Source organism: Perna viridis, chromosome 3 (assembly GCF_037379345.1).
Source record: "Perna viridis isolate PV_CMFRI_1.1 ecotype Kerala chromosome 3, ASM3737934v1, whole genome shotgun sequence".
NCBI lineage: Eukaryota > Metazoa > Mollusca > Bivalvia > Mytilida > Mytilidae > Perna > Perna viridis.
Window position 1 is genome coordinate 30,235,624 of NC_142447.1, and position 19,180 is coordinate 30,254,803.

The window sequence follows — 19,180 nt, forward strand, 5'->3', positions numbered from 1 at the left end:
ATCTGATTATAAGCACAGAGATTTCTTTCTTGGTGTTCATCAACAGACTTTCATTTGTTATTCATGTACATGTATATTCACACATTTAATACTCTTGATATCATGTTATTATATGGGTCAAAACAGCTCTCCAGAGTATAAACTAGCCATTATTTTGTTGATTCATTCATGATAAATGATTGGTGGTATGAGCTGGAACCAACAAAACCTTTGGTGCAACCTAAAATGTAAAAGAAATAAAATGAATCACTTTCAATATTATGCATTTATAAAATGGGGATCACATTGTTACATATAATGTTCAGATTTGTGAGGTTTTGCAGATAATGTTACAAATACATACAGATCTAATTTTTTTATTTGTCTGTAATAACAATTTCTCTGCCTGTTTTATGACTGAACTACTAACTTCAGCAGAATAGTATTAAACTTGATAATATATTGCCAGTTTCAAAACAGTTGAAAAATTCATTCCTGAAGAATTCTACATGCAATTTCATACTGAATACTACACATAAATTCATTCCTCATGCATTCTACAGCCACTTCATACCCTGTACTGCACAGAAATTCAGCTCTCATGCATTCAACATGCAATTTTTTACTCTCTACTGCACACAATTCATTCTTCAAGCATTCTACATGCAATTGTTTACTCTATTGCACATAAATTCATTCCTTAGGCATTCTACATGCCACTTCATAACCTTTACTGCACAGAAATTCAACTCGCATGCATTCAACATGCAATTTTTTACTCTCTACTGCACATAAATTCATTCCTCATGCATTCTACATGCTATTTCATATCTTGTACTGCACAGAAATTCAACTCATGCATTCAAACATGGAATTTTTTACTCTCTGTTGCACATTAATTCATTCCTCAGGCATTCTACATGCAATTTCATACTTAATACTACACATAAATTCATTCTTCATGCATTCAACATGCAATTTTTTACTCTCTACTGTACATAAATTCATTCCTCGTGCATTCTACATGCCATTTCATACCCTGTACTGCACAGAAATTAATTTCTCACGCATTCAGTATGCAATATTTTTCTCTCTACTGCACATAAATTCATTCCTCAAGCATTCTACATGCAATTACATACTTAGTATTGCACGTAAATTCATTCCTCAAGCATTCTACATGCGATTTCAGACTTAGTACAATGTACTGCACATAAATTAATTCCTAATGCATTCTACATGCAATGTCATGCATGAGGTTGCATGTAGAATGCTTGAGGAATCAATTTCATTTTATATGTGCAAAGTATCAAATAATTCAGATAAACAGTTCAAAATTATGTCAAATCAGGCAGTAGGATAATAAAATGAATAATGCAATTTAGGATTTTAATGACTTTTCTAAGAATTCGAAGCTGATGTGAAATGCCTTTTTAACCTTTACCCTGTTTATAAAAACAATTATACACATTGTCAGCACATAACAATTGCTAGATTTCCTCTAATTTTGAACACATTTGAACAATCATTCAGTATGAAATGAATATCATTCTGACATCCAAGTATAATTTTGACAATAAAACTGACATTTCTTTCTTCATTGGATTATTGAAACTAAGAAGTCAGATTTTTTCCCACATTTTTCAGCAGGTGATGAGAAACACTTATTCATTCTTTATTTTGTAAATTAAGAAATTATACATACTGTAAGCACATAACATTGGCTAAAATTTCAATAAAAAGGGGATCAGTACATTTTGCCAGCCCACCACTGGAGATAAAATGACCAATTATAAATGTCAATTACTGAAATTAAACATGTCATTGTGACATTAAGTGGAGTTGCTATAGTCTGCATGGATAAAAAAAAGCAAAAATATTGCTTTGTTTAACACAGTGAATGGTCACAGAGAACATATAAGACAGTTAGCAATACATGTACCAGTAGTTACAGGTACATGTACAATTGGACACTATATTTCTATGATTCAACCAGTATTTGAAATTTCCTGAGCTATAGCCCAATAGAATATGCATGATTTCAATTTTGACCCAAGGCCAAGTAAAGCGTATGAGCAAAAATAATACTAAATCGATTACTACAGAATACAAACATCACCTGCAGCTATCATCCCATAGTTGGTACATTGGAATAGATGTAAGATTACGTCGTATAGCGTTGTTTTCTTCTTCCTTTTCTTGAACAACGAGCAAACAGCTGACAGAAAACTTTCCATATAAGGTAAAAAGCTCTGCCCACGACTAATGATATGCACATTCACAAAATGACATATTTTCACCTTTAAATAGAGTTTTCTTTCATCTAACAGGCAATGTTAAAAGGAGTACATTTATTTCTACAGAATGCAAACAAAATCAAAGCTATAAAGAACCGTAAAATATTAAAAAGGCACCATTTTATGAACGAAGCGAGGGTAATGGCGTAGCCTTTTCTATGGTTACCAATTGACGTCATGACAGAGTTGTCTCACCCTTACAAAACATACTTGAAAGTAACTTAACATCCTTGGGTAGGACTACAAAAGTCTTCAGGCATAAAATTTGTCAGACGCCTTCTTAAATGAGTTATTGCCCTTGACAGGGGAAAATGGCAGGTTTGGTTTTTTTTTTTTACAGTTTTCAGCCAATGCCTTGTCTTATGATAAGTCCTATCAAAGTTTTCTTGAGTCAAAATTATTGGACAACTTCTTGTTTAATGTATTGCCCTTAAAAGGCAAAATTCAACCAGGTGAGCGATTCAGGCTCCTGGAAGCCTCTTGTTTGGTATGTTAGTTCCATTCTTTTGATGAGATTTTCTTTGAAAATTGACCACAACTACTTCTGTTTTCATATTTTGTTTTTATTTTTTCTGTTATTTCTTGAATGTCTTTTATGATGTTATCCCAGTTGGCTATATTAAATTGATGTATGTCTCTTGGAGGTTTCTTTAATCTTTTCAGAGATATTGAGCATTCAGTGAATACAATGTCATGGTCTGCATTCCCAATAGGTGGCATTATTTCCATTTTTTTTCAATGTTTTGTGCATTTATAAGTATGAGGTCGAGTGTTCTATTACCTGGTGTTGGTTATCTACAATCTGTATAAGTGAATAATCATTTATTAGGTTTATAAGTGTTTCAATTTTTTTTATGTCTGGCTTGCCTGGTATTACTGCTGGTATTGGCCAGTCAATGTGACCTGAATTAAAATCTCCCCCAACTATAATGGTGGATTTTGTAATTTCCATCTATTCTGTTCAGTGCTTCGTTTAGCAGTTCTAATGATTAGCCTGTGTCAGTGGGTGGTCGGTAGTACCAACCTTTTGATGTCAAGGAAAAAATGTAATTTTACTCTGATTTCTGTAATTTTTAACTTGAATGAGACTTCAATATAAAAAAAACACAGGAAAATATATATTCATCAATGGCATCCACAAGTGTAAGTATGTCTATTACCAGAGACATATAATACACAGAGATAAGGAACTTTTAAATTGGCCAGTTAACGATGAAATTATCACGCAGTGGAGAGCAAGATTCTCTGACCTTTCCACTTATTTATTTAACTACTACTTCTCCTTTTGATGAAATGATCTGAAATAAATTGCAGCAGAGGCCCAGAAGATGTAAAAATGAGAAACTGTAGATTTTATGTAATTATCTTTTGAAAAGAAAAAGTTGTGATAGGTTAAACTGAAAATAATGAATTATTGTTATTTCCGAGAAGGTTTAGTTTCAAGACTTGCAACAAAACTATTGACCAAACTTTATGACAAACGTGATGACTTTTCATTCAGAATTGTCAACTTTCCTTTCATCTGTGGCAACATCCCTTCAGCACCTGCATGTGGAGTGTTCATACCACAACTCATACGTTATGCCAGAGCTTGCCGAAACTATGCAAACTTTTTGTATCGCGCTAGAACTCTAACAAATAGGCTTCTGGAACAGAGTTATGTTGCTACAAGATTGAAGTAATCACTACAGAAGTTTTATGGTCGTCATCATGAACTCGTGGATCATTATGGTGTATCCATCTGCACCATGAAAATTGATTTATTCAACGAATCATAGTTTTCCTTTCCTCGTTTGTCTACCCCAGACTTGACTTTTTATGAGCAACTCGGTGGGTTTTTGTAGAAAAGCAGAGGACGCTTACCCTACTGATGCACCTAGTCCATGCTTCCAGCTTTTAGTGGAGTCCAAGTTGCTCATTTGCTTTTGTGACTTTGTATATATGATTTTAGTTACTTAATGTTCTTTGCTGTGTATGTCTGTTTTTCATGTCTGGTTTTTGTCCCAGGATTACATTCTTTTGATTACCGCCATAACCTTGGTTCCCTTGATTACTCTTGCACTACTTTTTTAGTTATGATGATTTAAAGTCTAGTTATTATCGTTGGTTACTATGAAAGTAAATAAGAGATCTCATTCCCTGCTGCGCGTTGATAAGAGATTTCAGTTAGTTGCAAACCTTTTGTATATTTATGTCTCTGTTACATTTTGTATTACTTTCAAACATTTTTTTACAGGTCATGTAGCAGAAGTGTTTGGTAATGTATGCAGTCTAAGTATGACAATAAACGGATTTGGCCATGACCTTCAGTCAACATGTAGATACCAGAGCAGTGATAGTGTTCACATATTACCAACATTTCACTCAAATTGCTCTTCGACAATTACTGAAAGAGAGTTTCAAATCTATTGGCTCAAACCTTATGATATAGACCTACCTTATGATGAAGACCTAGTAATGACAAAACAGGTTAAAGAATTATTCATTTTGAATGCAGATACTTTGAAAGATAATGGTGGTGACAATAAAGGAATATTTGCTTTAAGTTTTAGAATAAAGTTTATGTTAAATGGAACAGACAGCCAAACAAAACAGAAGGTTTGTTTTATTAATTTTATTGATTTTGTTTATTTTTTTATCATTTTTTTTTCTTAAAAAATTAAGCACATAATGCAGATATAGCTTGTAACAGTTATATAGATATACCACTTATGTGTGAAAAAATAAATTCTTGGGTGCTTGTCACTTTCATGCTTGTGTTGCATGTACATGACGACACTTAGCCTTATCAGATTAGGCTACATGTATATACAACTTAGACATGCTTTACATTTAATACAAGTAAATATATCTCATTAAATATTAAATGAATATTAAATTCATTGCTAAGATTTTTGGCTGCAATATTTAGTCAAGGTTGTTTTTAGCAAACTTGACCAGAATGATGTCACACATGATTTTCTTGCACTTTCAAATTAAAATACGGTACGTTGTAGTTTTGGCACCTGATGTTTCACAGAAGACCATCCTGTATGATCAGTACAAAAATTTAAGGATTCTTTCTCAGAGTTCTTGCCTTTTTTCTGTCAGAATTGATCATTTTTCACTTATAAGTTAATAATAAACAGATCCTGATATTAACTGTTACAATTACTTTCTCTTGGATCAAAGTCACATCATGTTACATATATTCAGAGATGGGTCCGATTACTTTCAATGTAATTGATTAAATTACAATTACCTTGTCAATTGTATGATTAAATTACATTAATGATTACAGCATTTCTGAAAGTAATTGATTAAATTGATGATTGCATTGTCAAGTAATCATGATTACATCTGATTACAATGAATTTGCAAATAATTATGAATTAATTGATTGGTATAGAACATTTTGTTTATGTTATCTGTATTTTTATAAGGCCTTAAATTCTTTAATTTTAACAGGTAATATGATTTTTTTCAGTATAGTAGAACATCAATCTTCAATTAATTAAACCACATAGATCTATAAAATATATATATTAAAGTTCAATATAACATTTTTTACTTTCACTTAAAGTTTAAGGAACCATTGCATTTGTTTCATATACAGTTATACCCTTAGGTACAAACATTTTTTTTTCATTAAAATAATTACTTTTTGTTTTACTTGTTGGTATTGAATTAACAATTTCTAATATCTTCACAAAAAAAGAACAAATGAAAAATTTACATGAAGACATTGAATAATTAACAATCATTTGACTCTTTTTAGCTCACCTGGCCGATGGCCATGTGAGCTATTGCCATCACTTGGCGTCCATCGTCGTCATCATTAACAATTTTTCAAAACTCTTCTCCTCTGACACTACTTGACCAATTTGAACCAAACTTGGTATGAATGTTCCATGGAATATCCTGCATAGAACTGATGTGGTGATTTTTGATCTGTTGAAAAACATGGCCGCCATTACTATAAATAAAACAGGGGTCAGACAGTAGTTTTTCGCATATATCTCCAAAACCGTAAGGTTTATCTAAAGTCTGACTAGGTTAAAGTTTTCAGCATGATGAGATCTATATGTGGTGAAATTTTCATTTTAATCCATTAAGGCCTGTTGGAGTTATTGTCCTTTTTCAACATATTAGGCTATTTTTGTCAAGAAAGGCTATTTATAGCCTGAACTTGACTTAGAGATCGTCGGCAAGTGGGATTCAACCGGAAGTAGGATATTGCCACATGGAACTGCCTAAATATTCCACGGGCTGTTCTCTTTACCCTCCCCCTTTTCCAGCTGGCAAATTTATGTTAGTATATCGCTCTGCCACCAATCAATATGTTATGCTTTATTTTTTGTAAGAGATGGAAGTATTATGACATCAAAGCTTTTGTAATATTTGTTGAATTGCAATATTTCTATGATTATGTGCTTATTTTAAACTATTTAAATTTTGTCTTAGCGAGCAGGACTATTTTTACTAGTTGACCTGATGCAGGTCAAACACGGTACCTCCGATAACAGAAAACAATATGGTATCGGAAGGACAAGTAACTAATTTCAAAGTACTGACGCCATATTTATTATTACAGACTTTCGTTAGGTATCTAGAAAGTGCTGAAATACTAATTAAAAAAAAACTTATTTGCAAGTGCAGTGTTTAAATAACACAGTGAGTAATTATACCACCCTAAAAGTGTTTTTTTGAGGAAACTGGATTTTCAATATGGTTTTCTTTTAACACCGAGGTTTTTGGTTGTTCGAGCAACCCGGTTAAACATTCACAAGAAGATGTCGGAAGTTTTTGATGACGGATTTTTTGGATCTGCAATGTACACTCTTTGAGTTGTTAGTATATTGTTAATGTCTACCATTACAAGATGGGTCTTGTAGGTTTGAAAGTGTTAACTTTTTTTTAGTCAATCTTACCAAGGAGTTAAATATAGACTACTATCATGATTATAAAAATCTATTGAGAATGTCAGAAGCTTCTAATAACGGATTTTCAGAGCTGCAATGTATGCTTTTTGTGATGTACGAAAAATGTAAGTATAGTTTTAACGTTTATGATTACAGTGAGGGTGCAGGGGGAGTTGGCATCCCTCTTATTTATGGGAAAATTATCATTTTCATTTTCATTTGAAACAACCATTTCCATGTACATGTATATGCCATAGAAAAAATTATAGTACAAACATTAAACATTAAAATGTAGACTGTATCATACATGTATTATTGTACACCCCTAAACCTACATTGCATACCTTATTACACACCCTACACACTACACACTTGAAGTATAATGAAAATATATGTTTTAATGAATATGACATGCCAAAATCTGTATCTGATGCGGTATTAATCCTCAACCTATATCACCCCACAACTGATAGCCCTAAGTGGGTTGACATAGGAGTCTTGTGTTGACACAGTGTGATATACAGATTTTGGCATGTAATATTCAGTATGGAATGTACATACGTATTATAAAAAAAAATTACCATATATATGCCCTTTTCTAATCCTAGATTTAACACTAATTATATCCATATACATGTAAGTCATAATTGATTATCAATATGGTTCTTTTTTAGTACATTGTCAAGATATACATTTAAAATGTAAATCTTACAGTTACATTGTGTAGATACAGGATTTTCATGACACATGAAAGACGCAGTCAGTTAGGCACCCAAAAGTAGACATTTCCTAAGAGCTGATTTTCAGGGACATTCATACATGTACAATGTATTAGGTAAGTGAAGGTATACATAAGTTTGTTCATATACTTCAAATGTACACAATGATTTAAACATTTCAGAACTGGTGATAGGTCTATTGTTGTCATATGTCATAGCAAAATTTGCAGGTTACATTTGTATGTCTGTGAACAGGTAATTCATACTGAAAACTACAAAAAATACATGTGCATGTACTCTAACTATGGTTACTGGCATATGCAGTACAGTATTAATTACAGATTTCATACATGAAATTATGATATTTGTAATATAATGATACATGTATCAAATTTGTTATATACTTTACAGTGTGACATTAATTGCTCATAAATAAATTAAATCAACATACAAGAATGGATCCAGATATTTTAAAATGGGGGGGGGGTCCAGACATCATTATAAATCATCAACTAACTAGAAACCATACATGGGAGAAGCCCTGAAGCAATATCATTAGTAAACTTTCCAGTTTCTGTATTTAGAAGTTTTGTCTAGTATATGGAATGACTTTAATTTATTGTTTTTAAAACTCACTATTTCAAACCACTTTCATGATCTTCCTGGTTATGAGGGGATGTTGTTTTAACAATGACCACCTGTCAGTCAGATGAAAAATAACCTATTCTACTCTTACTTATGTTACCTGTTATTAGCAGTTATTGAAACAAAGATGTGCTCATGTAGTACACTGTACTACATTTTTGTAAAGTTTATGTTTTATTTAAGATAAATTTGGAGTATTTTAGAGAAAGAAGTGTTTATTTTTTCTTAATTAAGACAGCTGATAGATTTCTGGACACTAAAATATAGTATATACTTATTGTATTAACTTTTTTATAATACAGGACAGAAATTATAATGTTACAGAAGTACTGTGCAAAATTTCAATCAACCAGTACTGACTAGGTGGCTTAAAAACCAGTAAAAAGCTGGGACAATAATAACCACCCAACCTCTATTTTTGCCTGATTTTGCACACAATTATATGTACATGTAAGAATATTTCTCATCAAGAGGAGGTTTCTGTACTTCCATATGATGTGGCTAAAATACATGTATATTTTCGTGCATTTACATATTGTAACATATTACAATTATCAAAGGCACTGTTATAATTTTTGTTGATTTCTTTTCAGTGGTAATTCCTTTTAAAGTTTCACTAGATGTAGCGAGAAGAAAGCAAAAGCAAAATGGACTATTTTTGTGTTGGGACACTATTTAGGCATGAAACAAAGTTCATGATTCTCAAGTGCTGGTACATGTCAACATCTCTTAATAAAAACTACAAATATGAAGTCCGACTTTGTAGCGCTTATTTGTTGGCAAAACATAAGAGTTACTTGTATTTTAAAATAATTTGTATTGGTGAAACAAACATGCAAAAGAAAATGAAAGAAATGCACATACATTATTGAAGGCAGACAGGTATAAAACACTTTGCTTAAGCGCAATAATGATTCATCATAAAAAGTGGTACTCATGGGATATGGGTTCACTAGTAAACTTTTTGTTTTGGAAAGTAGAAAAGATGGATTTATATTCAAAGTGCATTTGTTATAAAGGAAGACATAATATTTCCTGTATTCACTACATCTTTTTATCCTTGACTTTCCATCTTGATTGGAATCTTAAATTGCTAAAATATATGAGACACAAACGTCTTTTTTTAGTTTAAAGATCTTTAAACTGCATAGTAATTTTGATAACAAGAGTTAGTATCCGTGTGTGAATTGAAAAATTCCTAGAGAAAGGTAATTATTTATTGTAAAAAAGTGTATAGTTTAGACATTTTCAACTTTTAAAGGGCCTGATCTAGACAACAAGGACAAGCTTTAGTAAATTCTGTTTGAAAACTAACAATATTGACATATTTGTTCATTTAATCTTACAAACCACTGTCAAAGAGAGCACAAACAAGTTTTTTGCTCATTTCTCCCTTTAGATTAGGTCCTTGGTCAATCTAGCTCCCCTAATCCATAGGATTCATTTCTACTTCATGCATCTCCAACCCAAAATTTCAAAGTGTGGATTTTTCTTACTTTGAAAATCCATCTAATATTGATCGTCAGTGATTCACATTGGAGATCATATTTTTGAAGAAATGCTGGTTTAGGTGTAAAGTGTCAAGCAATTTGAGGACATAAACGTAAACAGCCAGAAATACCAAAAACAATAAAAGAAAAGAAGATCCGTTTTTACATTTAGCAGTATTGATATGCATTTCATTAAAACAGATGGTTCTCTTAAAAATTACTAAGTTTTGATCGGTTTATTTAGCTTGCAATTTTGTTACATGAATATTTATGAGGTCTTCCTTGACTCAGAGCCTCAGCACTTTGATTTATGTTATTTCTTTCAAAAATCTTCTCCTCTGACACTATTTGACCAATTTGAACCAAACTTTATGTGAATGTTCCTTGGGGTATCCTGCATAGAACTGGTGTGAGGATTTTTGATCTGTCGAAAAACATGGCTGCCATTACTAAAAATAGAACATAAGGATCAGACAGTAGTTTTTCACATACATCTCCAAAACCGTTACGTTTAGCCAAAATTAGCAATAGCTGAAATGAACCATATTTTAGGACTACAAAAGTTTTCAGGGATAAAAGTTGTCAGACGATTCCTTGAAAGAGTCATTGCCCTTGAAAAGGATAAAATCAGGGGTTTTTTTTGTTCTTTTTTTGTTTTTTTTTTAAGTTTTCAGTTAATATCTTGGAAACTATGATAGAAATTCTTCTTAAATTTACTGCCCATGAAAGACAAAATTCAACCAGGTGAACAATTCAGGCTCCTGGGAGTCTCTTGTTTTTTGTTATTGACATAATGCATTATCCATAGATACTATTGTAGGCTTTAATATTTCCATTGTAATCATAATGTAATCGTAAAGTAATCAGAATTACAGGGTATTCTGAAAAGTGATTGATTAAATTAAATTATATGTAATCAGATTTTTGGCTGATTAATGATTACAATTATTACTTGAAGAAATGTAATGAATTACAGCTGATTAATGATTACAATTACAATTATCCCATCTCTGGATATATTACCCATAATACCAAATCTCCAGTTTTGGAGCAGGACTTTCTATTCATTGTTACTTTTAAATATGTGTGAACACAACTTGGTCTCCACTGAGCCCCTTATTAATTCTTTCAATTTTTTCAATTATATACTTACTATAGAAGTTGGGGGGGGGGGGGGGGGGGGGTAAATAGTTGGTAACTCTTTTTGTTCTGTTGTACTCCATTTACATATATGTGCATGTATAAAAATTTTCAGGTATATTTTCTGTACCATAAATGCAGACGGCCTGGAAATGATTCATGTGGGATAATTCAAAGTCAGATGAATAGCACTGGTATACCACTTCCATTAGAAGACAGAAAGTATGTTTAGTTTCACAATTTCAGTGGTTTTTTGTATATATCTCCAAAACCCTTAAGTTTAACTAAATTCTGACATAAGGTAAAAGTGTTCAGCATGATGAGATCTATTTGTGGTCAAATTTTGGTTTTAATCTGTTAAGCCATGGAGTTATTGCCCTTTTTCTACGATTTTTTGCTATTTTTCATGTTATTTCTTTCAAAAATCTTCTTCTCTGACAATATTTGATCAATTGGAAACAAACTTGGTATAAATGTTCATTGATGTATCCTGCATAGAATTGATTTGGGGAATTTTGATCCGTCGAAAAACATGGCTGGTGTTACTAAAAACAGACTATAGGGGTCAGTAGTTTTACACATATATGTCTAAACCATTAGTTTAGCCAAATTCTTTGAGTTGCTGAAATGATCCTTATTATTAGGACTACAAAAGTCTTAAGGGATCAAAGTTGTCAGACGACTCCTTGGAAGGGGAAAAAAATGATGTCTTTTTATTTTATTACAGTTTTCGGTCAATTTCTTGAAAACTATGACAGATTAAAAGAAACTTTCAGTTGTTGAAATGATCCTTATGATAAGTCCTACCAAAGGTTTCTTGAGTCAAACTTGTTGGACAACTTCATGTTAAATTTATTGCCTTTGAAAGGTAAAATTCAACCAGATGAGCGATTCAGGCTCCTAGGAGCCTTTTGTTTACTTTACCATATGGGTGTTTGCTGCTGATTTGGGCGATTTCTGCTTTTTGGTTGCCTCAGTAAAACCATGCCTGATATCTGATATGAATTGTTGAATTGGAAAACACATATGCAGGTGTTATGTTAGGCACTACAACTTCTCTACAGGTTGTCAAGTAACATTGCTTATATCATAAGAACAGTTGGCCATTACTGCTGCATTACAAGTTATTATACTTCATGTCAATTTGCTGAATTTTGATTGGTTCAATACGAGGATATTATTCTGCTCTCTCGCATGTCTTACAGAGTGATAGTTTTTTTTGTCTATTACTCTCATGAATAGCTAAACTGGTCCTGGTAAAAATTAAGTACCAGTTCAATCTTTGTCAGTAATTTATATGCACAATGTCCATATCAGTGACTGATGTAACATTGATTAATAAATGAAATTCAGCAGATGTATAAAATTTTTTTTACTTATAATGCCAAATCTACTATAAGTCGGTACCCAAACATTTTTAATTGTATCGTCAAATTAAAAAGTGACTGAGTTTGGAACTGGAAAAGAAAACATTCAACTAAGAATTTACGTCATTATTGATAAATTTCCATACACTGCATTCTTAACCTCTTTTGTTATTGTTGTTGTTGATTCTGCTAAGTAAAGACCTACAGTAACAGTTGGATTAAATAACAGTATAACAGATTAAAAAAAAAAAACAGATGACAAAAACTGACAGATTCATCTTTAACATTTCTGTTTATGAGCAGGGAAGGTCCATCACTGATATATTGAATTAAGGTCACTAAAAGGGGTGTGATCCAGTTGATGTTTACAGTTTCCAATGAATGCTAACTTGGAAGAAAATAAAGCAATTTTAATGAAGAAAATGATGAAAATAGACAAGCCTGCAAAACTGATTGTTCGAGCTTACTTTGAAAAAGAATGACATGGAACATCCAGTATAATAAAATAAATAACATGTAGATAATAGAGTGTGATAGGGAATTGTTACCCATTGAAAATATGTTGTCCACGATTTTCTCAGAGTTACAAATTGCTTTAATAATTATTATTCACCCTTTCAGCTATATTTTGTTTATATAGTATCACATTATATGCTTACCTCAGTATATGAGTCAGTCATTATTGCTACATTGAATGGTATCAATTTACCTACAGGTAGTTTAATGATGGAATACTGTGCTCAACACTTGTTTCACATTTAAATTTTGCCCTTTTATTTTGCAGGATGGTTTGTATTAGTATGTTTTGGATATTTTCATTTAAATACCTTTCATTTCTGCTAGATCACATGTTCTTCTTTGGATATTCTCATTTAAATACCTTTGGATGTTCTCATTTAAATACTTTTCATTTCTGCTAGATCACATGTTCTTCTTTGGATGTTCTCATTTAAATACCTTTCACTTCTGCTAGATCACATGTTCTTCTTTGGATATTCTCATTTAAATACCTTTCACTTCTGCTAGATCACATGTTCTTCTTTGGATATTCTCATTTAAATACCTTTCATTTCTGCTAGATCACATGTTCTTCTTTGGATATTCTCATTTAAATACTTTTCATTTCTGCTAGATCACATGTTCTTCTTTGATGAGATTTATAAGATTTATCATAATACTACTAATATATAACATGCTAACTTTCACAAATCTTTTTTAGCTTCTCCTTAGCAGGATTATAACGTATACAATGTACATACATGTATATGTATTTGGTATTTAGCTTGCTTATTTGTATATGTTGTGTACAAATTGTTGTTTTGTACAATTATAGTTTGTGTTTTCATTTAGCACAAATTTAAATTTGAACAAAATCAGCCAAAAAAATCATAACTTGCAACTGGTACTAATTTTCATCCACTTGTAATTGTTTAAAATAAATAATATTCTCAATATGCCACAATATGAAAGAGGACATATTCACTTAATTTCATAGAGAAATGATAGTTTTGGTTTAAAATATTCCATGTTTTGACTCAAAACTACTTTTTAGAAGATATCAAAGAAGTACACATTTTACTGTTGTATTTTGAAGTTTTACTACCACCTTTACACTTGCAAGATAAGGAACATTTTGAAAGTTTGTTTACAGCTTCAGGCAAAGAAATCTGTAGAAATGGATTGGAGGCCACATTAAGACCATACCTACATATAGAATAGGTATGGTGAATATGTCAAAGAGACAACACCCTACCTGGATGAAAATGTCAGCCGTAGGCCACCCATTGGTCTTCAATGAAAGACAAGGAAACCCTCACACCACAGGGCAGGCTGCAGCTGGCCTCAACTATAATACACAGGTGCAGCGAAAGACATTTTATGAGCAACTCAGTGGGTGTTTCTAGAAAAGCAGAGGACGCTTACCGATGCACCTGGTCCATGCTCCCAGTTTTTAGTGGAGTCTGAGTTTGCTTTTTTCTGAGTACTTGCTTTTATTGCTTTGTGTGTATGATTTTAGTGACTTTGTTTTCTTTGTTGTGTATGTCTGTTTTCCATGTCTGGTCTTTGTCCCTGGATTGCATTCTTTTGATTACCGCTATAACCCTGGTTCCCTTGATTATTCTTTGCCCCTATATACTCAAGTAACATAGAAATAAACTAAAGATGTAAATGAAACAAGACATATACAGCTCAAGGCCAGAAATTTCTGACTTGGGACAGGTGCAAAACGTACAGAGGGGTTAAAGTGCTTTGGCATGATCACAACCCTCCCCCTTCAAAATATGACCACTGTTGAAAACTTTCACAGAATTAAACACCCTAAAAATCAGTTCAAAAAGGTCAGGCATCAATTTCACAAAAAGTTCTAAGCGTAAATTGATCGTAAGTTATGACATAACAATGCTATTTTCTGTTATGATGTCATTACTTACGATCAACTTTACACTTTTGACTTTTTGTGAAATTGATGCCTGAGTCCTTGTTACAAATGGAAATAAAGTTTTAAACTCAAACAGAACTACAGCCTCAATTTAGTTCTTGTTCAGTTCAAGACTAAGTTCATTTATTTAGAAAATATTTGTACTTACTTATGGATACCTCTAACACTTGGTAAAATTTAATGAAAAAAAAAGTTATCTTCTGCATGTGTGACAATATTTTAAGAATTACTCACTCACAAAATGAATGACTGAGATAAATCACACAATGAAGTGATAAATAACACATCTGAAGTATTGTCTTCCATTTTAATGTAGGCTGATTACTAGTGATTGATGGTAACCTTGATTAAACATTGGGCATCAAATGGGACATTAAATGATGCCCTGCCACTATGTGTCATAAAGACATAGAACTTACTTTCACAGTTCTTTAATATTCATCTGTAACTTTAATGTAAATAATCTGATCAAACTGAAATTTGAATTTGAATGCATTTTGTGATACTCAATTACTATACAAAGTTTGAAAAAGATCCTTCAGTATCTTCTAAAGCTATCTTCTGGATGGACGAAGGGACACACAACTTTGTTCAATGCGTTGTGTTCACCACTCATGTTTTGATAAACCATTTGTCCAAATAACTGGACACACAACTTTGTTCAATGCGTTGTGTTCACCACTCATGTTTTGATAAACCATTTGTCCAAATAACTGGACACACAACTTTGTTCAATGCGTTGTGTTCACCACTCATGTTTTGATAAACCATTTGTCCAAATAACTGAAGTGGCAGTATGCAAATGAAGATGATGCATAGAAAGTCCATCCACCATTGATGAAAATATTTGAATGAACAATATGCAAATGACCATAAAAGGAAAAAAAATGTCCACCAATGATAACAGTAGTTGCTGAACCTGTCTATTGTTCAATATTTGACAATGACTTGAGACTTATAGAGCTCAAAAAATGAAAATGAAAATGCAAAATAATTTGACCTGAAGTGACAAATATTATTAAGTTCAATCACGTCATTGGCCAGTGTGTACATTTCAATAATTTAACCTGGACACCAAGAAAAAAATAGAAACTACCTAGTAACTACTGAATGATTTCCAAAAATCTTACAAGAAATATAGTTCAATACAAAGATTAGTCAGTTTCCCTATAATATAGACAAACAAAATCGTACAAAAATTTTGTAAGTTCTGGTAACCATCTATGATTATTTAGACAGCCAGTAAATCTGTTGGAGGGATTCAGCTAATGCCTCACCCTCCAACAGAATCTACTGACTGTTTAAATAACCATAGAAAGTCATCTAGTACTTATAATTTATATCTTTGAGGGTATCACATAATGAATTGCCACTTGACAGAGTATAAAAACCAAACACTTAATTATGTACTAGCAATAAGTAATTTTGCTGATTTTATTCAAATTTTGTACAAACTATGATTTGTACCAAATTTTCATACAAATTACAACTTGTACACAACACATACTTAACCAAACGTGTTGTGCATGTGTATATGTGGTGCACAAGTTGCAATTTTCTACAAATTATAATATTTATTTTCCATCATCAGAAACTCAGTTGATTAAGCTTTGAACTTTTTTCATTGGTAATTTTTACATAAACAAAGTAATTATATACCCTATGTAACCAATAGTCCTGTTACAGAGGGAATAATGTTTCTGACTAGTCTGTCAGTCATATATTAAAACTATGTTGTCACTGAATAACAGATTTAATTGAAATTGAATATCCAGGGGTAAAACTTAGGAAGAAATTCAAGCAAGTAGCCCAGACCGTATTTTTGTTAAATATTTTCTATATGTTTTACTAAATTTTACCCAAAAGTTTGGTAGCCCAGCTCAAAATCTAGTACCCATGGGCTACTGGGCGACTGCTGATTTTTACTCGGAAGTCATGTGACTTCTGAGTCTTAAAACCATCTGATGTCAATCAAAAAAAAACTTCGGTTGATAACCACCGTAAAAGTACTTCCACCATGAAAGAGATCTGGCTGATGAATAGTAAAATTTATCAGGTTGGTTATTTCATATAAATACATTGCCTGTTTTTACAATGTACAATTGAAATTATATTTTACACGATTGATTGTCGAAGAAAAATTCAAATACACAAATAGAAGTTTGAACTATGTTTTATTAATGCCTTTGATATCCATATATGCATTCCAAGTCATTGGCTACGTTTAAAATTAAAAATAGGTTGTGAAGATTACACATTAAGAGACAAAATAAAAACGAAATAAAATGAAACAAAAAAAGGGAAACTAAATTTAAATTGAAATTTTGAATCATCAGTATTGTGTGGATGTGTAGTTCTAGTAGTGGTAAAAGCGCTGATCCCATGGTAAATAATTAATCTTTTTTGGAAATACAGAAAAAACAAATTACCATTAGCGGATTATAAAGTTTTTAAAATACTTACGAATATCTCATGACTTCTGGGGTTCAACACCATCGGCATCTTGATTATCCCAGTTATGTATGTGTTTATAGGGGAGGGGGTAACTGTTAAAGCTGACAGTAATTTTATTTATTGGTATATAAAAAGCTCAGTAGATTAATCTTGCCCTACATGTATATTGTAGTTGAAATGATATTTTGTAGAAAGTGTGCAGATGTGGTAGTGACAATTAATGAGGTTTTGAAAAAGTCACATGGTCGTGAGTATAATGTTAGAAATTAACAGAAATATGTGGTTCCTAAAACATCACGAAAAACAAGAGTTTAAAACAGGAAAGATCTGTGGTCTAACATGTTGTTCTGTATGGTAGAACAAGTGAGCTTTTAAGTAGCAGTCTTTGTAGGAATTATGCAAATTTTGTAATATGTGATACACCCTAAAAAAGACTACATACCTTTATTTTTGTAATTAAGTTGTTTTTTTATCTATATAATGAAATGAGTAATTATTCATTCCAATCTGTCTGCTTGTAAGAGATAATCAACATTGAAAATCCAGTAGATTCTATTGTATTATAGTGTCATTTACAAAGTTATCTGCCTAAATTTTGAAATCTATGGTGCAGTCTATGTAATTTTTATTTCCTAAGAACATGGGTTATTTGTAAAACCGAATGTTAATTTCTGTTTACTATTTAAAGGCAAAGAAGTGAAGCAAAATATCAAAAAATAAAAATATGTAGGCTATCCAACCATGTATCATATTTTGCATGATTCTATCGGGAGTGCTACTTAAAATGATTTGCCATAATCAAAGTTTAACTTTAATGTTTCAGTAGTAAAGATTGCTGACAACAATGACTGACTAAAGTTCCAATATTTGTACTATTCAAATTTTGCTATTAAAACTAATGGAAAATACACTACTCTGGCAAATATCTTTGAAATTTAAAATATTAATATACATTTTTTTTTCCACTTAACATGGGAATTTCCTTTTAAATTCATATTTACTCTTGTTTTTTTTTGTTTTTTTATTTTACCTTACCTGGCTGCCATCTCTCTATTCATATGTTATCTTCCACTTCCATTAACTTTTTAAACACCTTCTCCTCTGAAACTACTGGACGGATTGTAACAAAACTGAACATGAATGTTTCTTATGGTATTTTATACAATCTGTGTGTAGGGATATTTTTATCTACCAAAATTCAGGCTCCCTAGAGTCTGGTGTAAAGGTATGTGATATTTTAATTTTATGTTAATTTTGGTTAATTCAGTATGTTTGTCAGTTTCAGCCGTACTTGTCAAGATATAATGACGAGCTAGTCTGAATACTATTGATAAACACAAAAAGATTTTCAAGTACTATATACATGTATTTCTCTCTTAATCTAAAGCACAGTTTAGTAGTTTCTTTTTTAGCTCACCTGGCTGAAAGGCTATGTGAGCTATTGCCATCACTGTGTCTGTTGTCCGATGTCGTCGTCCTTAAACTTTTTCAAACACCTTCTCTACTGAAACTTTTTAACAGATTGTAACCAAACTTAGCATAAATGTTCATTAGAACATCTTTAACAAACCTTGTTTTACCATTTTTTAGAAATAGACCATAGGGGTCAAGTGCATATCTCAAAACAGTTGGGTTTAGTTAAAATCTGGCAGCGGGTAAAATTGTTCAGCATGATGAGTTATGGGTCCTGAAATGGATTTTTTTTCCAAATTTTACATTTCCAACTTAGAACATCTTCTCCTCTGAGA

General features: G+C 31.9%; 1 protein-coding gene across 1 annotated transcript in view; it reads left to right on the plus strand.

The window, feature by feature from the left end:
* LOC148621813 (polycystin-1-like protein 2) overlaps positions 1 to 19,180 on the plus strand; it is a 63,955-nt gene that overhangs the window by 11,719 nt on the left and 33,056 nt on the right. The window contains exons 2-4 of the mRNA XM_088576554.1: positions 4,513 to 4,874; positions 11,287 to 11,393; positions 17,624 to 17,679. Coding sequence (XP_088432680.1) covers positions 4,513 to 4,874; positions 11,287 to 11,393; positions 17,624 to 17,679 — 525 coding nt within the window. The remainder of the gene's footprint in view (positions 1 to 4,512; positions 4,875 to 11,286; positions 11,394 to 17,623; positions 17,680 to 19,180) is intronic.